Source organism: Pseudochaenichthys georgianus, chromosome 5, assembly GCF_902827115.2.
Source record: "Pseudochaenichthys georgianus chromosome 5, fPseGeo1.2, whole genome shotgun sequence".
Taxonomy (NCBI): Eukaryota; Metazoa; Chordata; class Actinopteri; order Perciformes; family Channichthyidae; genus Pseudochaenichthys; species Pseudochaenichthys georgianus.
This window is the reverse complement of record NC_047507.1, coordinates 8,536,086-8,559,904: the sequence shown is the minus strand read 5'-3', so window position 1 is coordinate 8,559,904 and position 23,819 is coordinate 8,536,086. Positions and strand designations below refer to the sequence as shown.

General features: G+C 41.5%; 1 protein-coding gene across 4 annotated transcripts; it reads left to right on the top strand.

The window, feature by feature from the left end:
• Nucleotides 1-1,817: 1,817 nt before the first annotated feature.
• Nucleotides 1,818-23,166, top strand: sfmbt1 (Scm like with four mbt domains 1). Of its 4 annotated transcripts, none has more exons than XM_034083556.1 (21): nt 1,818-1,895; nt 7,571-7,628; nt 7,714-7,808; nt 8,186-8,429; nt 9,100-9,188; nt 11,592-11,844; nt 12,897-12,994; nt 13,150-13,251; nt 13,471-13,633; nt 13,787-13,869; nt 14,565-14,691; nt 17,223-17,336; nt 17,491-17,533; nt 17,626-17,690; nt 17,803-17,942; nt 18,816-18,925; nt 19,294-19,469; nt 20,173-20,351; nt 20,509-20,718; nt 21,194-21,322; nt 21,502-23,166. In XM_034083556.1, exons 2-21 carry the CDS (start codon nt 7,604-7,606, stop codon nt 21,640-21,642), a joined length of 2,586 nt encoding a protein of 861 aa, XP_033939447.1. In that variant the 5' UTR covers nt 1,818-1,895; nt 7,571-7,603; the 3' UTR covers nt 21,643-23,166. The 4 variants fall into 4 exon arrangements, with proteins under 4 accessions (XP_033939447.1, XP_033939448.1, XP_033939449.1 ...); XM_034083557.2 differs by lacking the exon at nt 1,818-1,895 and adding an exon at nt 1,922-2,148; XM_034083558.2 differs by lacking the exon at nt 1,818-1,895 and adding an exon at nt 2,413-2,524.
• Nucleotides 23,167-23,819: the final 653 nt, after the last annotated feature.

The following is a 23,819-nucleotide window of genomic DNA, read 5'->3' as shown; positions in this document are numbered from 1 at the left end:
AGGGAGCAAAAAACTATCCATCACAGCCACCTGCACTGTGCGACAAAACCTCTCCAAGTGGTTCAGACAGTTGCCTTTATGCAAACACCTTGTGCTGCATTAAAGTTGTAGACCCTTTAAAAATGATCAACACAAACAGCAGGGTTTAAAAGCATTTATTCAAGTAATATATAATTTTAAGAAACATGATTTCTTCGGTGGTTTGGAGCTAAAAATAATTTCCCAATATCAGTCGTCTTCTGTTCAAGCTTATAGTGAGAGCAGTTCTACACTTTAATCAAATGACTGAATAAATGTGGACGAAATGCCTGCCCCCTATTGATTTATTCATGGCTCTCCGATTGTTTCGACTGTTCAGGATCTGATCGCTTTTCTGTAGCTCACATGTATCGTAGCCTACTGTTTCCAGCTCAACGCGTGCACATTTTTTTTCTTTTGTTATGGCATTCGAAGGGTTGGTCTGCTGTGGAGGATTATCTGAGGCAGCAGCTCAAAAATATATTTATATATGGTCCAAGTCAGCGTCAAAAACATGTTTCTGGTTTATGGAGACGCTTTTCAAAACGACAAATACGCGTATTCAATAAAGAAATCACATTTCCAGTACAAAAAAGATGGACTTTGAGCATTGCATTCACTGTGTCTAGGCATATTTCCAGCAGTTTCTCCCGCCCTCTCCTCCAAAAACCCCGACTTGATATCGTTGTGCAGCAGAAGTACCGTAACAGGAGGCAGCAATGCCATATAGAATCATTTCATTATGGTCTGGGTATTATGTGATTTATTTTAAAAAGTAGGCCTACTTTCAAATTCTGCCTTTTATTGCGCATTGTGCTGCTGTTTTATTTACTTAACAAGTATTATGTTGAGGGAAATTAAGGCAATTCGAGGTCACCTTCAGTAACATAATCTGTTTACTTCTTACAGAACGAATAGGTTTTTGAGGTTTTTTTAGTGACAAATAACAGCTTACTTATCGAAAGTGGGTCGATTATATGGGCAATTAATTCCAGCTCAACCATTAACTAAGTGTTGATTCCGCTGGGGATTACAACAAAAACCCATAACGACTGTTCGGGTTAACCCTCGTGTCTGTGTGCGAATTAAAGGAAACAGAAATCATTCAGCCTTTCTTTTTGTGTGAGGTTTTTACATATTTTTGGTATTGCGTGTGTGTGTGTGTGTGTGTGTGTGTGTGTGTGTGTGTGTGTGTGTGTGTGTGTGTGTGTGTGTGTGTGTGTGTGTGTGTGTGTGTGTGTGTGTGTGTGTGTGTGTGTGTGTGTGTGTGTGTGTGTGTGTGTGTGTGTGTGTGTGTGTGTGTGTGTGTGTGTGTGTGTGTGTGTGTGTGTGTGTGTGTGTGTGTGTGTGTGTGTGTGTGTGTGTGTGTGTGTGTGTGTGTGTGTGTGAAGATGGAAGTCAGTGTGATGTGGGCTCGGAGGCATATAGGCGGCAGAACATGCGCAGTGGCCATTTGTGCCATATTGGAATGAGGTCGTGAACGAGAACTGCGTCAAGCTGGCGACACGCAGCCGGAGTGACACCGGAAGTATCGCGAGAATAAACCCTTCACACGAAGAGAGCTTCTGTTGCTCTGACGACGGTGGCAACTTCCGCCCTTCTAACCAGAATCTAAATTCCCGTATTCGGAGAAATGTACATTGTTAAAGCAATAGATAGAGTTATAGATGGAGACGAACTAAATAGAACAATATTATACAAAACACATAATATAGAAAATAAAAAGTATTATGATTTACAGAAGATTTTAGAACATATTATTTTGAAAGGTCTAACCGGGGTTGTCGGTTTTTACTCACTTTATCTTAACGTTGCTACGAGAGAGCAGGCGGAGAGGAACAGCATCTAAAAAACCGACTTGGAAAAACTACTTAGCGGTAAGAGGGGAATTTTGAGACTAAATATTCACGTACTCTGTGTTGTTAGTTATACGTTGCTTGAGGTGTTTTGCACTGTGGAGGCGCATTCGTCTTTTTTCCCGTCTCTCAAAAAGATGAGTCGAGTGTAAGCGCCCTTATTGCTCGGCAGCTCTTATTGCTCAAGCCGTGACGTTCAGTAACTTGACTCGGACACACAGGCGGTTCGACCATGTGTGCAGCGAGTCCCACACGGTGGTAATACATGTAACACGTGAGTTTATTCATTACACTGCATTTTATTCATTAAAAAAAAAATCGGTATGTGCCTTGTTCTGCTCAGTGTGTGAAAGTTAGACCCTCGGCGCTGTAGTGTATCTGCAAAGCCTTCGCGTTAATGGCCCATCTCTGTTTGTCAATGCAGCACAAGCAGTGCAATCTCAAGCTAGTGTAATGATTGTGTGGGTATTTTACTTACTAATCTGCCCTTGGATAACTCAGAATAATGTCGAAGCCTTGCATAATGAAGGCTTGCACGACCTTAGCCGATTTTTTTTGTGTGGAGCTCGCACATAAACTCATGTGTTCATCACTGCTACTCGAGCTTTTAACAGCTGATGGACGGGAGGAGGATGCTTGGGAGGTTTTCGGTGATATGTCTTATTTCACGTTTGTTAATGCAACCTATTTTTCTTGTGGCGCTTAACTTCCCTGTTGTGCAACTTGAGTGATCCGCTGGCAGTGCTGCTGGCTGACGTGCCGCTATGCAATGGCAACTGAAAGAAACCGACTTGTTTGCTGTGTGCAGGAAATGTGGATTTTTTTTATCGACCGATTTGTAGTGAAGTTATATTAATAGTCAGTTTGAGAGAGCTTATGGGTTACCATCCTATTGCTTGGTCTATATGGCAACCCTTTGTTGACAACGTCTATATAAGTTAAAGTTATATATAAATAAAGGCATGACAAGTCATCATAGAAACCTGATCGAAACCTCAACTTGGCTGCACAATATTGCTCTCTTCAATTTTATCAGGAGTTCAATTGAGTATAAACCGATACCATCCGTTTTTAAGGGTCGTTTTTACCTCAAATAACACATTAGAGCCCCGTATTTCCTCATTTGTCTGCACACTCTAAGTCGATTAGTCAACTAATTGGTGGTTTTGGTTTTATTTAATTACTATGTATTAAGTCGATAATACATTGTTATGCTTTGTCCATTAAAAAAAATGGCTTAAAGGCAACAAACCTATTAGCAGGTCTCTGGTAAACACAACAATAAGTGGTGCTTTTGCTTTAGCAGATATGTTGATCAACGCTACAAATGAAATAATTGTAAGTGTCATCTTAAGTCGACACTTTGACTTTATGTTCGCTTCACTTTTCAAGGTTGCAGGTTCTGTATTTGCATTGTTGACCTGAATACACAGAAGGATTGGAGTTTTGTTTGTGAAGCTCAAAGCATTGAAAAATGTAACACTATCCAGAAACTCCAACAAACCCTAAATAAACAAAACGCTGTGAATAGTTTTTCATAGGAACTAATTATTCCGTGGAACTGCTCTAATGGAACAATGGTTACTGAGAGGTCTTGGTTTAACAGTCAACACCAACCACCATCAATGAAACCATGAAACCAGAAGCAACGGCTAAAGATAAATCAATAGCACTAAATGCACTGTAAGTACACGGGGTTAATCTTGAATAAACAGATACTAGGTAGTAACATATATTGTTGTGCTTTGGTTAAAACTAACTTTTACGTTTTTGATTCACACCATGGTATAAAACCAATGCAATGTTTTGTTAACGCGCTTGAGTTCAGACACCAGCATGAGCACTTCCTCATTTTCTGCTTCATTACAGCCTATAATGTAATATCATTCCAGATGCCATTAAATAGTGTTTTGGGAGATCGTTCAGCAGTTAATTTAATTGTATTGAACATTTGATTTGTATGTATTTCCTGCAGAAGTTGTATACCATGTGTGGATATGTATTTTGTGTTTAGAAATGCTTAATTGCATGCAAAGTGCTGATGAGAATATAATTCAGGAATTGTTAAGAGGTTGTAGTTTACAGCTCAGTTGTGTGTGTGTGTGTGTGTGTGTGTGTGTGTGTGTGTGTGTGTGTGTGTGTGTGTGTGTGTGTGTGTGTGTGTGTGTGTGTGTGTGTGGTGTGTGTGTGTGTGTGTGTGTGTGTGTGGGTGTGTGTGTGTGTGTGTGTGTGTGTGTGGTGTGTGTGTGTGTGTGTGTGTGTGTGTGTGTGTGTGTGTGTGTGTGTGTGTGTGTGTGTGTGTGTGTGTGTGTGTGTGTGTGTGTGTGTGTGTGTGTGTGTGTGTGTGTGTGTGTGGTGTGTGTGTGTGTGTGTGTGTGTGTGTGTGTGTGTGTGTGTGTGTGTGTGTGTGTGTGTGTGTGTGTGTGTGTGTGTGTGTGTGTGTGTGTGTGTTTGCGTGGGAGAGTGCACATTCGGCCCTTTCTCTTTCGGGTTCAGTCAGTGTAGCGTGCTGCAGAAAGACTGAGACAGATGCTGCTAGCTGTCGTCCACGCAGACCACTTGCTCTAAATGAGAAGTTGCTTTTCTTCCTGTCTGTCGTACGAGCGGAGGCCGTGCTGTTCTGCAAAGTTAAGTGCTGCAGAAACCCACGGCTTAGACACTCAAATAAATTCTAACGATGGCTTCAGAAGTGTTGTAATCAATAAACCTCTTAGAGGGTGAATGCAGACACTAGATTATTCTTCTGTGAATGACTTATTCTGTTTCATCTTGTTTAATTTGCATCAAAATGCTTCACATGCTGAAAAACAGAGAAAGGCTCCAGCAGTTTGTAGGTAGACATGTGAGATGGACAAAGAATCAGTTTGAAATCAAGCTAAGGCTGCAACCAAGAGGTATGTGACAAATATATAGTTACATTGATTCATCGCTTTGTCAATGTAATGTCTGAAAATAGTGCAAACAGTTTTTTATATTTCAAAACTCTGAAATATTCTATTTATCATAACATGTAACAAAGAAAAGCAGAACATACAGAGAATTAGTTTGAACTAAATTGATTATCAAAATAATTTAAGAATATTTTGTTGTCCTTCAACTTATTATTGAGTTGTTTAAGCATTGCATCCGTTATTTCCAACCATAAATTAAATGAATATGAAAACTCAGCATGGTGGTAAAATTACAGCTTTTGAATAGGCCATTATTTCTCCTGCTGTCCCTCACTGCTCTTTTTCCCCACTCACATGTCAGGACTGTGACCCCAGGGACAATAGGGCCCTCTGGTGTGTGTGTGTGTGTGTCAGAGGGAGTCTGGGGCAGGGTCGCGGGTGAAAGGTGGCGCTGATCCCGGTGGAGCACGGGGGTCGCAGTTGCAGTCCGGTCGTCGGGGGGGGGGTTGTTGTTTCTGACGGCGGGACAGGCTTTAGTAGAGACGTCAGACACGACAAAGACGAGGCTGACAGGCGAGCTGAAAGGATCCGCGGTGACAGAGCAGCTCTCCTCAGCACCCATACAGCTCTCGACCCTCCCTTCTGTCTCATTCTTCCCATCTCTTGTTGTGTCAACTTATTTCATCTGCTTTTCACAATGCTGCGGGTCAGTTTGATGTGTCAAAGCTTGTCCACATTCACGTCAAGGCACAGTTTGAGGTCTTCACTTCTGGTTGGGGAACGTCTTTTTTTTAAAGATGAGTTTAAATGAGTTTCACAACTAGAGGTGGATGAGAATAGTTAAATCTATTCCTGCCAGCACGTACCATCTGCTGTGTGAGGTGGTAGCAGCCTGGGCCATCTTAATGAATGACATTGTGATTGTATTCACCACTTGTCCTGGTTTGCATTGATTGGGTCCAGGATCTGATAGAAGCACTTGGATATTGATGTCTAAACTTAACCAGCTTTATCATCAAGGCCTTGGAGACTTTGGCTTTGGAACAGCTGGAGGAGCCTCTCTGCAGGTTGCTCTGCTCCTGTTGCTGGTGTATTAACTTAACTTGAGCAATTGCAATAAAACAACTGAATCTGAATCACATAATTGAGTAATAACTTAAACATGAATTGCTTTTTTTTTTTACTAAATGCATCAATAAACTTGAAACTGAATGCAATATTTTGAAATGAAGTTTCTGTAGTGTTGCTGATCCTTTTATGATACTGGAAATAAAACTTTCTTCAGTTCTACATTACGGACTTAATGAACGATTATTTTCCGTATCAAATATCAGCTTTACTTCGACATTAGGGCTGAAATCAATGATTATTTTCTCGATGTATTGTCAAATAAAATGTAAAAAAATAGTGAAAAATGTCCTTTCCACATTCTCATAGTCCAAGGCAGTGCTTCTCAAAGTGTGATCCGCGGACCACTGGTGGTCCGTGAGCGCCCCCTAGTGGTCCGTGAGTATATTGGTAACATTTCATATTTGAAATAAATAAATATATTTAAGTTTTCCGCACCCTCGCGGGAATATCTCCGCAATGGAGCGCGCTAAAGTTTCACTTTCGATTGCATGAAATAGCCCAGCGCAACACCTTCATCACACATGTTGCCACTTGTTTGTACCATTTTCAGGCGATTTGTAATCTGTTCTAGAAAAACGATGTGTTTTTTTATATTTGTGGAGTTAGGTTGTCCGCGAGTGTTTTTTTTATTGGTTAAAGGTGGGGTAGGTAAGTTTGAGAAACCGGCTCGAGATCGCTAGAATTTGAAAATACACAACCGGAGAAAGTCTGCCACTTCCTTATAGAGCCCCTCCTCCAACACACACGAACGCGCACATGACCAATGAGGGCACGAGATAAGTTTGTGCCCCGATGGAAGGCTGACAGGCAGGTAGGCCATCGGATTGGTTGTACTTTTTACAGTATTACGGCTTCTACAGATGACATTTTTTTTATGGATTTTTTGTCAAAGCACTTAAGATATTCATTGCTATCGGGATGTTAAGAGCATTCCATGGAATATAACAAAAAGTGTATCTCGAGCCGGTTTCTGAAACTTACCTACCCCACCTTTAAGTGGTCCTTGGTATGAAAAAGTTTGAGAAACACTGGTCCAAGGGGATGTCTTTAAAACCCCACATATTTTTTACTTATCTTAAAATAAATATTTGTAAGGCTAAAAACAGCTTTGGATAAAATATTGCTTTAAAAACGACTTTATAAATCATTTAATTATTTATATCAAACAACATTTAATGCAGTTTAGGTGTATTTTTAGCAATTGAAATGAAACAAAGACACATTCAGTTTGTAGTGACATGTATTCCTGCCCACAGATGAGTAATAATACTTGTATTATGTGCAACTGTTGGCTGACTCACTGCAGGCTGATATGTCATGTGTTCGTTGGTGTGCTGTAAATATAGTAGCTACAGAAAGTCTTGACCTCTATTTCCGGATCCTTTGTGTAACTTTGTGCTGATACAATTTGTTTTGTGAACTGCTGAGCGGGCTGTTACAACCCAGTAGTATAACATCTCTCATTAATCTTATTGTTATAGAAACCAGAAGCGAGGTCATTGATTATGTTATGATGTGGAGAAAGTGATTTGATTATGCATAGCACAGCATGCTGCATGACTGCGATAGCTGCAGTTCTATATTATATCCTCTCTGTCGCCATAGTTTCACTCCAGTGCTCATTCATTTGCTCTCGCTGGATAATAATCCTCCTCCTCCTCTGTTCCTCCTCAGAGCCCCTAGTCTCGGCCTTGAGGGGGCACCAGCATGAGTCAGAAGTTGCCGGAGTCTGGTAAGAACTACTCTGTGAACAGCTGCATGAAATGAGTACGTAATATGTTGGAAAGCAGGTTGGAAAATACGTGTGTGTTTTCCAGAGAGAGACTCTGCTCAGGATGCGTCTGACTTTAACTGGGACGAATACCTGGAGGAGACTGGAGCCGCGTCGGTGCCGCACCACGCCTTCAAACATGTGGGTGCTGACAACTCTCACATAAAACACAGATCACAAGAGGAGCTTGTACCAGCTTCTCGTAATCAGCCACCGAACATCTGTGTAAAGTGTTCAAGATACTGCAAGTTAGTTTAAAAGACTCGATGACTCAAATGTATGGAATGTGTCAGCTTGTAAAAGCATTGAGTCATAAAACAATCAAGTAGTCACTGTAGCACCAAGAGCAGTAACAAAGCTTCTTTAATTACGCATGATTCCTATAGTGGCAGGTAGGTTTAACTGGAATTAAAACCAATTACAGCACAGAATGAAATATGCTTTTCTTTTCTGTGCGCACTCTTGTATAAGAAGCCAACTAATGGGGTTAACCTGTGAGTGTGTGTTCACTGCCTCAGGTGGACCAGGGCCTGCAGACCGGCCTGGCTCCGGGCATGAAGCTGGAGGTGTGTGTGCGCTCCGAGGCCGACAGCCCTTACTGGGTGGCCAACATCATCACCACATGTGGCCAGCTGCTGCTGCTGCGCTACGAGGGGTACCAGGATGACCGGCGTGCCGACTTCTGGTGCGACCTGATGACGGCAGACCTCCACCCGCTGGGATGGAGCCGCCAGCACGGGAAGACCGTGAAGGCCCCCGAGGGTGAGGACTGGCGGGAGATGTTTTTAGCTGTGAGAGGCGTAGTGGTGAAAGGAGTAATCACCTCGAAAAGTTGCATTGTGATCTCAGCACTCGTCAGCCATGAAATGATCGTGTGCGGCAAAATATGAACCTTTTTTTTGTAAATGTTGTTGAGACTTGATTCGAATTTTGAGGTTTCACGTTTTTTTATTTAGTGCTTCTAGTTTCTACAGCTGAGTAGTGGAAGTAACACACCGTTTTTAGTACTGTGCACAAAATGCCATTTAACAGTGGAATTAGTGTTAAGTAATTGCACCTTTGTTCAGTATACCTAGGAGTTATACTGATGCAGTGCGGTTGCTCTTGTGATGTTTTAGTATTGTATGAACAAAGAGTGTTTTCTTTCTTCATTTTTGTATTTATGTCACTCGATTAGCGCTTGACACCTCGATACGCAACATGTTAAAACAGCTGTGGAAGCGGCATCAAAGCGTTAAGATAACACAGATGAAAGTTGTTAACAGTATGTTGACAAAGTGCTGATTTTGTATCATATCTTTCTGTATTTATTTTTTATTATGCTAATGCTGGTGACTCAGGGTGACTAAGAGGCGGAGGAGTGAATGTGTGATTAAGCCCACCTGCTTGTTTGGTTGATAAATAAACTCTGTATTTATATTCTCCTCCTCAGGTGTGCGTGAGAAGCACCAGGACTGGGAGGCTCTGCTGGAGAAGGCCCTCGCTGAGGAGTGCAGCGTGCCCGCTAACCTGCTGGAACTGGTACGGTGGTGTCTTTATTAGTCTCCTCAAGTGTCGGGTGTCTTTCTCTGTACCAAATATATTAATCTGACAACTTCAAAAACACATAATGCAGTTAGATAGAACAATTGAGTTTGAATTCAGACTTTCTCCTTCAGCTGTTCAACTGGCAAGGCAAGTGGATTAATACAACTGACATTAAAAAAACTCCAAGTTGACAGTTGATACCCTCAAGTGATGGGAATCGTCAGATGTGACTCTGCGGTTTTGACTCCCACACACAAACACAACTGTCCTATGTACAAATGTTATGCTTTGTTTCTTCCTGCCTTGTCTTTTTGGTGGTGGCGAAGTCGATAGGGACTTGGCTTGGCAATTGGAAGGTCACCAGTTCAAGTCCCGGCAAGACCAAGTGCTACAGAGGTGTCCCTGAGCAAGGCACCGTTCCCTACACTGCTCCCCGGGCGCCGTTCAAAAATGGCAGCACACTGCTCCTAACACTAGGATGGGTCAAATGCAGAGAAACAATTTCCCCACGGGGATTAATAAAGTATATCAAAATCTAAAATTTAGAAATGTGCAAAGAGACCAGAACATTACTTTAATAGATTAGGTGCTATCTATTAAGTTATTACGCCACAGATATAAATAAATAGTTCAAAAGTGCCGTGACAGGGCCATTACAGTCATTCCCCAGCTGCATTTATGTGCAGAAACACTAAAAGCATATGTACGGAGCCCCTAAAGGGACATGAAGAAAAAAGAAGAAAAAAACAGAGGGAGAAAAAAAAAAGTCAGGATAACGGGTTAGTATCTCGTGCGCACGAGAAACGAATCCGTTATCCTGACTTTATTTTTTTTTGAAAAAGTTACCGATGCACCAAGGAGGAAGTGGAACACGAGACAACCAAATCATTGCAGACTGTTATGTTTACGTGGGGAAATGACAGTGCATACATTATTTGAGATATATATCGTACTTAGACTTCACTTTAAGGACATTTCAGCCAGGGGTGTGTGGTCACTCCAGGAGGCAGCGGGAGGTGTAACTCAGAGAAGAGCAGCACCAGCGCTCAAAGAGCTTTTACGCACCGCCTACACTGTGTTTACCTTCATTGAACAGCTATAAATCATGGGCGGACTGGGACTAAAAATCAGCCCGGGACTCGCACCCAGCCCAGCCCACGTAAACTGTCAACGGGCGGCCCACTTCGGTACCGGCCCAATGGGAATCGTCCCGATGGCCTGTGTGTGTGTGTGTGTGTGTGTGTGTGTGTGTGTGTGTGTGTGTGTGTGTGTGTGTGTGTGTGTGTGTGTGTGTGTGTGTGTGTGTGTGTGTGTGTGTGTGTGTGTGTGTGTGTGTGTGTGTGTGTGTGTGTGTGTGTGTGTGTGTGTGTGTGTGTGTGTGTGTGTGTGTGTGTGTGTGTGTGTGTGTGTGTGTGTGTGTGTGTGTGTGTGTGTGAGCTGCGGGCAGCGGGCAGCGGGCAGCAGGTACTCTGAGAGTCACGGACATTAATTCATAGATCAAAGCAGACTGGTTTACAGACTCTCCTGTTTTTTGCCAATCCGGTGCTTAAACCAATAGCTCTACCCCTGGCCGAAATGTCCATAAAATTAAGTCTGACTTCAAAATATATCTCAAATAATGTATGCACTGTCATTTCCCCACGTAAACATAACAGTCTGCAATGACATGGTTGTCTCGTGTTCAACTTCCTCCTTGGTGCATCGGTAACTTTCTCAAAAAAAAATAAAGTCAGGATAACGGATTCGTTTCTCGTGCGCACGAGATACTAACCCGTTATCCTCTGTTTTTTTTTCTTTTTTTTCATGTCCCTTTAGGGGCTCCGTACATATGTGCAGAAGACATAGAAAAACTGACCAATCAGAGCAGACCGTTTTTTTTTCAGGTTCTGTTTTAAAGAGACAGGCGCTAAAACAGAGCATTTCAGAAAGAGGTCGAACAGAGGTAAATTCAGGCAGACAGTAGGAGAAACATATTGTGCTTTTTTTAACATTAAAGCATGTTAACATGTTCTAGTCCCAAAATCTGAATCTGAAAATGTGCATAATATGTCCCCTTTAAAATGTTGTTCAGAATGAATGCAAACTTGAACTAAATATGACTTTTTAGCCTATTCTTGCATGCGTATCCTGCATTAAGTCCCAAGTCTACAAAAACAAGGCTGTGTGCTTTTCTTTACAGCACCATGGTCGTGCTGTGGAAAGCAAATTGGCTGTAGGAACATCCTGTGAAATTATTTGGGGCTGTTCGTAAGCTTTGAGTGACAGTGCTTCAGTTCAGCCTCTTAGTCATGCAGAGCACGCTCTCCCTCCGCAAATTCCTCACCTTGCCTAGGCGTGCGCTTATTTGTGTTTCTGTAAGTGTGTGTGCTATTAGCTTTTCATTTACCCCCCCTACAGCCGCAGCGGGGCAGGGACCCGGTGGAGCTGCTGTGTGCCGGCTGCTACGTGGAGATCCAGGACGGTGCTGACCCGGGGTCAGCCTGGGCTGCTGAGGTGGAGGAGAACGTTGGAGGACGGCTGAAGTTGCGTCTGGTAGGAACCGAGGGCCTCCCGGACACACCCACAACCCTCTGGCTCTTTTACCTCCACCCACGCCTCCACTCACCCGGCTGGGCCAAAGAGCACGGCTGCACCCTCAGGCCTCCCTCAGGTCAGTGGCACTCTCTCAGGTCACACTTTATATTTAGATATTTAGGGAGGAAAGGAGAAAAAACAATGTCTACATCGCATGGGTGTCAAACTCAATTTCATCGTGGGCCACATTAGCGTTATGGTTGCATTCAAAGGGCCGGTTACTTGTAACTATATAAATATATAATATATATAAAATAATGTATTATATTACATTATTGCCTCTGCATTGGATTATTATCGGATAGGGTAATAACTTCATAATTAACTACGTCTGAAAGCAGAAGTCCAGGGCAAATAAATGCAAGTCTCTTCAGTGTGCATGTCACAAGAGGAAATGCATTGTGGGACATGTAGTTTATGGGCAACGTGATTCTGTAATGCATGTAACCGTATATTAAACGTATTATATTATTTGCAAGCTCTTGCGGGCCACATAAAGTGAAGTAGAGGGCCGGATTTGGCCCCCGGGCCTTGAGTTTGACACCCCTGATCTAGAGGTTAAGTGCCAAAGCAGCCATGAGTAATAGCTTCTGTCGGGAAGACATGTGGAGAATCCACATGGTACTCTACATTAGATCTAAAGGGTTAAATTATCATATGAGTTGCTTACACATTTTCCTATACTTTGATGAATTCACAGTCCTGAAACACAAGGAATTTAAAATGTCATATCATTAGACATCTAAATTGATTATACAGGATTAGATGGATCTTTTTTTATAAGGGGAACAAACTGCTTTTGATAAACAAGTATTTCATGTTAAAAAGTTAAAAGGGGAGATATAATGCTTTTTGAAATGTAATTAAAAGTAACAACAGAGGTCTTGTAAATTCTGCCTGTTTCTGTATAAAGCCTTTTTTTTATCACAGTGACTGGCGATAAGAAGGACCACACTGTTTTGTGTTTACTTAACTAATCATGGTGAAATAATTAATACAAGAAAGTCTGAAGTAAAGTCCACACACTTTTGTCTTAGCTTTTCATTAAATACACTTTTTTTGTTCATCAAATGATACCCCGTCCACCAGTACGTCACGTTTCGATCTTTGTGTTGTTATTTGTTTCAGACTTGTTGGCCCTGCGGACAGAAGCAGAGTGGGAGGAGGTGAGACAGAGGATCGGCGACCTGCCTCAGGACGAAGCTCTGACTGCAGAGTTCAGTAAGGTACTGCCACCTGTTGTCTCCTGTCTGTCAAACACAGCACTGCTCGAGATCTGATAATCAGGCACTGAGCTAACAGTTGTGACATTCTCCTCGAAATGAGTATCTCAGAGCTGAACTTTTTTTTAAACGGCATGTGTTCTTGTTTTGCGTCTCAGGATCAGCCTGCCATCGCCGCCCATTGCTTCAAAGAGGGAATGAAACTGGAGGTTGTTGACCCGGCTGCTCCCATTTCCATCAAGCCTGCCACTGTCACCAAGGTAACAGACTTTCCTATCAAACCTGACTCTCCTCCACTGCCATGTTGTTGTCTGGGTGCTGTTTATTAGCCTTAGTTGTGTATGCTTTCTGTCTTCATTTTCACTTAACTATCTACAATGCAAAGTATAAGTCTTTGATGTGACTTGGATAGTAAAACATTTTAAAGCCGTCAATTAAGAACGACTGCAAGTGTCCTAAAAATGACCTCTCCCCTCCAGGTGTTCAACGAGCAGTACTTCCTGGTGAAGATGGACGACCTCTGTGGCATTGAGGAGTCCGACGGTGCCGCTGGGAGGTCCTTCCTGTGTCACAGAGACAGTCCCGGGATCTTCCCTACTCAGTGGTGCCTTAAAAATGGAGTCTCTCTCAGCCCCCCACCAGGTCAGATGTTGTCCCTTTTTTTTTTTTTTATAGAACCACTCACTTTAATGGTTATCGGTGATATCAGAGACTTGAGGAACAGCGGTGATTAGATTGCATGTGTGCCCTGTGTGATGTTCTTTCTCACGTCTTTCTTTATTTGATCACAAACAGGACACCAGGGTCCGGACTTTGACTGGGCGGATTACCTGAAACAGTGCGAGGCTGAGGCAGCTCCTCAACACTGCTTTCCAACTGTAAGTCAAGCTCAGTTTTAGCGTTTGTATACCGAGTTCACACCGATCAGGATTTGGTGTTACGGGTGGTCTTTTATACAAAGCCATCGACAGATTCATGTCAGTGAAAGAGTCGGTGTGAAAAGAGCTATTAACATGATCCAAGTGCCTTTGGTCCTTTCCTTTGGTCTGTGGCAGAATGAAAATGAAATATGAAATTGTAGCTCACTTTGATTATATAGCTGTCGTTTAAGGCTGCTTGACATGTTATCATGCGCTGTGCCTGCATGAATGGAAACTAATTAATCACCATTAGCAAGCGTTCAGATATCTAGCCTCCTTCCTGTTACTGATGTCGTTTTATCCAAGCAGCAATTCTGGCTCCGTAAACAAAATGTTTTTAAATTTCCGTCTAAATGAACTTGAAAATAAGTGTAACCAAGGTTCTCTGAAAGCTTTGTTCTGTAGCAGCCTCCTGCATCTGGTGATCTCTTGTTGTGCAAACTGTATGTGACGTAGATGGGTTCGGTACGTTTGAAGAGGTTGAACATTGCTCCGATCAATGATGTAATCCTGCAAAGCAAACAAGTGATCAAGTTGTCAGTTTTCTTTTTATCTTTGTTGTAGCAGACAGCATTATGAAACGTGATGCAATGAGTTGCAAACCGGTGTCTCCGTGTGACTTATCTCTCTATTTTTGGACAAAACCAAAACAGGAGCAGTGCGACCACAGCTTCAAAGAGGCCATGAAACTGGAGGCTGTCAACCTGCTGTCCCCTGAGAACATTCACGTGGTGACTGTCACCAGGGTCAAAGGGCAGTACATCTGGATCAGCCTGGAAGGTGAGAGGCGGTAATGAATGTGTTTTATTTTAGCGGATGAAAGTAGAACATTAACATTTCAGTGCACAGGCTAATGCAGGGGTGTCAAACTCAATTTCATCACGGGCCACATCAGCATTATGATTGCACTCAAAGGGCCGGTCGTAACTTTAAGACTATATAAAAATACATATATTTAATATATATAAAATAATGTATTATATTGAGGGCTGTCAAGTTAACGCGTTAATAACGCGTTAACGCAAAAAAAAATTAACGCCACTAATTATTTTAACGCGATTAACGCATGTGTATTTTTTTTCCTCGGCCGCCCCGTAGTTTCAGAGCGCATCGAGTTTAAAATACCATCTACAAGCTGATGCTGACAGCCCCGCTCCTGCTGCCTGCTTGCAGCAGACCACACTTCCACGCTCACCGGCAGGCACCGACTGGCCATCGGGAGGACCGGGAGGGTGTGTGTTTGTGTGGCGCGAGTGAACAAGAGAGAGACCGTACGTGCATTGTTGTTGTTAGCATCGGGTGCTAGCTAGCTGCGCTAACGGATATAAGGAGCTGTTTAAATGAAAACAGAGGAGCGCTCTATCCACATAACTGCGCCGAGCACTTGACTTGATGCAGGAAGCCAGACAGCGGGACATTGTAGGAGAAGTCAGCACACTCATGATTGCAGCAACATGATCGCAGCGTCCAGGCAGCTCCCGTTCGAGTTGCACATAGCTCCAACGATCCAACACACACACACACACACACACACACACACACACACACACACACACACACACACACACACACACACACACACACACACACACACACACACACACACACACACACACACACACACACACACACACAGGTTCCAGGTTGAATTGAGGCGAATATTTGTAATGTTCAGAGGTTGTTGTGTTTAATATTCATGAGAATATTTGTCATTGTTCAAATGATAATAAACATTAGCATAAAGCATATTTGTCCACTCATATGTTGATAAGAGTACTAAAAACTTGAAAAATATTCCTCTAAGGTACATTTAGAACAGATAAAAAATGTGCGATTAATTTGCGATTAATCGCGATTAACTATGGACAATCATGCGATTAATCGCGATTAAATATTTTAATCGACTGACAGCCCTAATTATATTACATTATTGCCTCTGCATTGGATCATTATCAGGTAGGGTAATAACTTCATAATTTGAAAAGCAGAAGTCTAGGGCAAATCATTTCAAGTCTCTTCAGTGAGAGTGCCACAAAATGATTTAAAAAGAAACGCCACATTCTGGAAAAACAAAAAAAAAGTGAAATTTCTAAGAAAAAAAAATTACATTAGAAAAAACTAACATTTTGAGAGAAAAAAAAATCTTAATTCTGAGGGGGAAAAAAGGCCAATTTGAGATTCATTGTGGGACATGTAGTTTATGGGCAACATGCTTCTGTAAATCCCCACATAATAAACATTATATTCTTTGCAAGGTCTTGCGGGGCCACAGAAAATGAGGTTGCGGGCCGGATTTGGCCCCCGGGCCTTGAGTTTGACAGCCCTGGGCTAATGCTTTACATGTCACTATGGATTTAATCTGAATGATATGGCTTCATGGTTTAGTTGCTGCCCTTCTATTGTGTGCGGGGATAAGTGTTGCACACCTCAAATACAACATGTTCATATTTTGCTATATATAAAAACTATTAAAACACTTTGAAAACTGTTGATACACGTTTTAAAATTAGCATTTATAAATGTCACATATGAGCCTCCAAGTAAAAGCAAATCATTTGAATGTTGTGACGGTTGTTGTTTACTTTATTATGGGGAACATTATGTCCATACACTGTAAATACATCACTATGACAACGCGCTCATATTTAATGAAATTACAGCACAAAACACTATTCCTCTGACAATGTGATTGGACTGTAGATCTCTTCCATGTGTGTCTCTATTTCCTCCCAAACCAAAAATAATAACATTTGAAATTGTCCCGTCTGCGTTCTTTGTAGGCATTCTGGCAGCTAAGATAACAACATTTGCGATTTATTTATCGTGTATCCTGCAGTAGAGCCTAACATATTGGGTATGGAAGTAATCAGGCGGTTTTCCAGGTCAAAATGAGAGCAAACTTTCCTATGGATGTCAGTTCAATCTCAACAAAGGCCAAATGTGCGCAGACAGATTGGGTGAGGCTTGTTTTAAGACTTGCCAATTTGCCTAATATGCTACGTTGCTACTGAAGCCGTTGCTAATCATGTAAAACAGTCAACAAAGTTGTTTTTGCAAAAAGTGTGCATCACAGTCATAAATGTGCACACAAACATTTGCTGTTGGTTCCAGGAGTAAGTAAGATAAGCTGCGGATAGACCAAACACATGATCCCCCCCCAGGGTCACTCGTAGCGTAGATAATATGTGTGTAAGGAGTGAAGAATGTCACAGTTGCTGAATTTGGCATCTATGCTAGGGTAAGAATGCAGTCTGGGATGCCGCTGCTTGTTGTCGTCGGTGATTGTTTAATAACAGTGTGTCTTTGTACAGGACTTAAGCAGCCCATGCCCGAGCTGATAGTTCATGTGGACTCCATGGACCTCTTCCCCGTCAGCTGGTGCGAGACTAACGGGTACCCACTCGTCTTCCCCATCAAACCTCAAGGTAAAAACATCATAGTGGACTGTTGATCTTTACACATCTGCCCTAATGAGACTGTTACTAAAGCTCGACAAACAAGTTATCACCCTGACATCTAAATGAGTAGCAACATGTCCTTGTGTGACTTGGAACAAATGAGTCCGTCCTTGTTTTTCAGTTGAAAAAGACAGGAAGGTTGCTGTGGTGCAGCCAGAAAAACAGTGAGTAGAAGACGTTTTCGTGTTGCTTTATTGGTCAAAATGGACGAGACTTATTGACCTTCGGCATCTTAACTATTTTTTCCATTTTGCAGTCGATTTCCACCTAAGTCATCATCACCTGACGTCAAGCAGCACATGGGCTACAATTCAGAGACAGGTGAGTGTAATGTCTCTGGTGATATCCACACTGTGATATGGGCTGTCTCATGACTGTCTGTGTAGTCTGTGGTTGTTGTATCATTTGTTTCCTGTTTTGTGTCCATGTACAGGACAGGGGAACGGGAAATACACCTGCCCCAAGATCTACTTCAACCACCGCTGTTTCTCCGGGCCGTACCTTAACAAGGGACGCATTGCAGAGCTTCCTCAGTTCATTGGGCCTGGAAACTGTGTCCTGGTGCTCAAAGAGGTGAGAGGGGCTAGTCCAGCTATTAACTGCATAAATACCACCACAAAGTTATCGATTCTAAATCTTTGTTTTACGATACAATACGATAATACTTAATTTTTTTAGCTATGCTAGTGGGATGACTGGCTAGCAATATTGGTTTTTGGGTCTGCCTTCATGTGTGGTCATAAAGATTTGTACAGACATTTTTGATTCCCAGTACTGAAAGCTTTGAGAAAGATTAGCATTCAGTAAAATATGTAATTTCAATTGCTGGAGATTCTGATCAGCCTTAGCTGTGCTATGTGTTTTTATGTTAGCTTTTGATCATGCTAAACTAAGATAATAACCATGGTAAAGTAGTATAGCTGACCATTGTCCTTGTAAACATGTTAGCATGCTAAAGTTAGCATTTAGCTCAAATCACTGTGCTATAATCAAAGAGTTGCTAGCATGGCAAGTGTTCAAGTCGTTTTTTCAAACCCTTTATCTCACAAGATGGTTTTAAGACACATTTCCTAGAAACCCTACTGCATTCTGACCGAATTAGGAAGTTTCCACATGTGCTCCTTCCTTTCATTTCTCAGTAAATGAATGTTGTAATTTCTGAGAAGTCTGTGTTTTGCTCAATCTTTCTCTCCTTTACTTTGGGTGGCAGTGCCCTTTCTACTACAAAACAATCTTAATGATTAATAACCAATGACACACAATATAAAGGCTGCTAATCTACAGACAACAGCCACACCTAAATGATAATGACATTCTTGTATGGGTTTAACAGTTGGATGTTTAAATGCTGCGCATAGCACAAAATAAACAAATCCCTCCAAACTGCAGATAACCTATGAGTGTTGCAATTCTCTGCATGTCTTATTGTCATCTTTTCGTTTCCAGGTACTTACTCTGCTGATAAACTCGGCATACAAGCCCAGCCGGGTGCTGAGGGAGCTGCAGCTGGACCAGGAGAGCCGCTGGCAGGGCCATGGAGAGACACTCAAAGCAAAGTGAGGGGAAGCACCATTTAATCTTCATCTCAAAGTACTGCACTCTGTAGAAAACCTGCAGGAGTAGCAGCTGGTCTATTTTAAAACACGCTGAATTTTTTAAATGTGCTTAAATGCACAAGTGGAGATAAATATCTGTACAGCGGAATTCAGCACAAGCGTCTGATTCTTTAAAGCGATGATTTAGCATCCGAGTTTCTTTTAAGAGAGAACTTGCAGGTCGTAGCGTCCTTGTTGGATCAAACATGAATATAATAGAAGTTTTAGTCAGTTTTTAAATAATGTTTTTTAACTAAATATTGTGTGGAAATGTTAAGGATTCAAAGCTATGTATTTAATATGTAACCTTGATTTTCCTTCAATGTCAGGTACAAGGGGAAGAGTTACCGGGCCACTGTGGAAATAGTCCGCACTGCAGACCGTGTGGCAGACTTCTGCAGGAAAACATGCATCAAGCTCGAGTGCTGCCCGAACCTGTTCGGACCTCGCATGGTTCTGGAGCGCTGCTCAGAAAACTGCTCTGTCCTCACCAAGACCAAATACAGTAGGTGGTTTACAGAACTACACACTGCAGATTGTGGAGGTCTCTTTTCTATCAGAGCAGACTATGAACATAACCTCTAATTGCTTTAATGACTTGGTACTCTCTATATTTGCTTGTCAGCCGTGACCTTAATTCTTAACATTATTCAAACGTATTCTAATTTAATACAAAGCTCATTATTTTTTCCTCTTTAAGAAACCTTCAGCTCTTTTCATTGCTCATGAATAGAAATGATTGAGTATGTGAATGCTCGCCTAATGAATAGAGAAACCCTGCAAAGCACACGGACAGAATGTGTGATTTAGAAATGTCATTACTTCCTACAGACAATGGATGTATGTTTTGCTTTGAACACGTCAGAATTGTCCTCTTTTGTCTTTAACTGAACTATTTTGACTGCAGAAAGTCACTTTTTTTTATTTCAAATCTAATTGTTGATGTGTTTACGCTGCAAACCTGGAGCTAAAGACTGATGCAATGTGATAGCAATGAAAACATTTTCACACTTTCACTAATATCACTCTAGACAGCACATTTCCCCTCTTGGGTATTTATCACTGCTTCCCTTAAGAGAATACATGTATTACAATAAAAAGTATTCAAAACGGTTTGATCGATTAATTTCCATCTATATCAATGATGCATTAAAATGTTGCACGTCGAATGCAACACTTCCACAATAACCCTTTCGTCTTGTCACCAGCTTATTACTATGGAAAGAAGAAGAGTAAGCGTGTTGGCCGTCCCCCCGGGGGCCACTCCAACCTGGAGGGTGGAGTGAAGAGGAGAGGGAGGAGGAGGAAGAGGAGGAAGCAGCTCTTTGTCCATAAGAAGAGACGCTCCTCCGCCTCGGTGGATAACACGCCTGCTGGGTCTCCACAGGTGACACACGCACTTACATACATATTTTCTTGAATGCACCAATCACCATTTACTTTGATTCTGCCTCTGTGCACAACTACACTGTAGCTGTGTTTAGGACATTAAAACCTTTGAACAGTTTACCTGAATCTGTGCTAACTGTCCTTTTGACGTACAGGGCAGCGGCGACGAAGAAGATCTGGATGAAGATGACTCCCTGAGTGACTCCGGCTCCGACCTGCAGGATGATTCTGAACAGTCGATCGAGAAGTCTCAGCCCGCCACGCCGTGCCCCTCCCCCCCGGCAACACCCAGACCCACGCGCCGGCGCAGGAAACCCCGCTCACCCTCGTTCTCCGATGATGAGAACCGCCCTCCTTCCCCAAAGGTAATGAGAAGACACTTTTAAAGACGAGATCATTATAAATACTAGAGACAAAAGGGTATAGCATGTGCAACACTCTTTTAGAGGTGCAGGATCAAAGAAGACTGTGGAAAAAGAGATCTGCATACAAATCTTTTGACAATGCCTGAAGAAGTTCTCTGCTAAATCAAATAGTTAATAATGAATATTGAAAGAAAATGGAAATATAATGTTTTGGTATTTATACTACAAATCTGACTGTAGTATAAACCGCAATACAGATCTCTTTGCCCCTTTCACCAAATACAACTGCCTTTTTTTGTCTAATTCATCCATTCCAATATTGTTTTTACAGTTTAAACTTGCCCTTACTAGTACATGTATAAACCAATAAGACTGATGCAGCCAGTGTTTTCTTTTACAAATACCCTCCTCCTTCTCAGCATGAGTTGGGATACTCTCAGAGTCTTTGTCTGACTCACTGTCTGTGTGTTTATAGACTTCAAAGATTGAGGCTCCTCCGAAGTTGTGTTTAGACACCAGCCCGCTGGAGTGGAGCATTACAGACGTGGTTTGCTTCATCAGGACCACTGACTGTGCTCCTCTTGCTCGGATTTTCTTGGATCAGGTAAGAAATACTCAGACTTAATGGCCACTCAGGATGAGAGCTCACTCCATTCAACTGCAATAAGTGCATAACACACTTGTTTTGAATCCATGGTCACGGATAAAAAACATCACTTTACCCTCCCTGGAAAGCAATGCTATTTTAAGAAACTGTGTCTGATGCGAATGTATGTTTTGCAGGAGATTGACGGACAGGCACTTTTGCTGCTGAACCTCCCAACAGTGCAGGAGTGTATGGACCTGAAGCTGGGACCGGCCATCAAGCTGTGCCACCACATTGAGAGGGTCAAGCTGGCGTTTTATCAGCAGTTTGCCACGTAGCCGCCGGGGAATGAACATGGACCTGACTGCATACTGTTCTGTGTCTTCATTCTGTGAAAAACAGTTTTTTCCAATTTTGACTTTTACAACACTGGACGTCCTTTTACTATCATGAATATACTTTGTTGTGTTGGAAAGGAATTAAGAGCTACTTTAAACCTCAAAAACAGTTTAGGCGCCCCTTAGGAAAGACACAGCAGGAAACTGAAAAACGGAAGCGATTCAAGACACTTTGATGTCTTAAGTGAATTTAGATGAAAGCATATTTTGCAAAAACAAGGTAAGCCATCATCAAGGACTTACTTAAATTATATTTAACTTGTGTTTCCCGAATTGTACTCTTTTATTTATGTGGATGACCAAGTGCCAGTGCTACAACTCAGCCTGTGTTGTCCATTGTTGATTTCTCCCTGTCCTGCTGTCTGTACAAGGGAATACCACTGATTCACAGCTTTTACTTTAACCTGGAATATCTGTTATCTGCGATCACTTGGGTCCAATTTTGTTGCAAATACGTTCTAGTTTTTTTTGGTGCAGATAAGGCTAGAAGCAAGACATGACAGACCTCCTACATTGAAGCGCTTAAACGCAACCCTTTTCACTAAATCAAGACTAGTGCAAATGCTGTATCTTTAAGCCTTTTTTATGGTTTCTAGTTTAGACACTTTTTTATTTTTAACAAAACATTTATCCCAATAATCAAGCAAAGAAAGAAAACTGTTTGCATACAGGTGGAACCAGAAGTTTTGTAGGATTTTTTTTTTTTTAAGCCAGATGTAATAATAAACTAGAAACTGATTGTGGAGTTGACAGTGTCCCAAGGTTAAGAGATTGATAATAGTGTAAACACCAGACATGTATGTTGTACACACAGTTTGCAAATGTTATCCAGGTGAATCAAGATACAATCTGCTAAAAAAACTAATGTAAAGTGGGCCCTCATCTCAAGATTTCAAATTGTTGTTCAAGCTTATACAGTATGTAAGAGCAGTTTACAATGTAAGGTAATGCAAGCACAAGCAACACCATGTACTATATGGTGGTATGCAAGTATGACAGTGCATGTTTGTATATAGTGTATATATAATCAAATATCTTCTAGTGCAACAGGGTGATTAGAAAAAAAAATTAGAAATACAATTTCTACATAAGCAATGTGTAATTCCCCTAAATATACAGTATATTTGCACAGAATACACCTAAACGTTCTCATATGGGGTGTTTTAACTAATTCAACTATAGTTGATTATTTGAGCCATTTGTTATTTTTAACAATTAACTTAATAACTTGGCTGTTTCAAACCAAGACGGTATTATCAAAGTGCTTTTGTGAATTAGTTTTCCTCTTTTTACGAGTTTTTGTAGTGTGATTTACTGTATTGTTCATTTTGTGTGAGAAAGAAAGCTCTATAGGTTCTCTGTTTACTAATTTGCGTTATATTAAAAGCAATTGAGCAGCTTTGTTTCTCCTATTCCAAGACAATAACTGCTATTTAAGAGATGACTGCAATTAAATCAATGAAAACAAAATCTTGCAGCCTCCTGGTGTGCGTTTGTGTGTAAGCGTATACGTGTCTATATACTTTTTCCAGGATGCGGTTTGAGTACTCAAACTTTCACAGCTGTTAAAGGTGGAGCTACTTTTAATTGTTGTATACACTGCTGCTTGATATCTTAACCTATAATTATATATATCATAGTTTATCTATTAGTTTATTTATATTTTCTTTTACCTAATAAATCTGAATCTGTAAAGTAACTAATTTAGTCATAAATGTAATCGAGTAAACAGTATAGTATTGGCTTCCAAATTGTAGTAGATTGGAAGTATTAAGTCGCATAACATAAAAATACTCAAGTACAAACCAGCATTTTAGCTGGTTTTTACTGGGGCTGGGGTAGTTCAACTTGATTTGGGGGGGGGGGGGGGGGGTGTGCCATAGTTGATGGGCGCTGTACGCAATAGAGGCGTAGTTCTGTTAGTATAAGATAATAAGATGGAATTTGTTGATCCAAAATCGGGAAATGGTGTTATGTAATTTCTAACTTCTTTTTTTTTTTTTTACAAGTACCCCAAAATCGTACTAAAGTACAATGCTCGAGTAAATGTATTTCACTACTGTTGAAACTAAATCCTGCATCCTCCGGCTGTGTCATACATTTTCCAGGATGCAGTG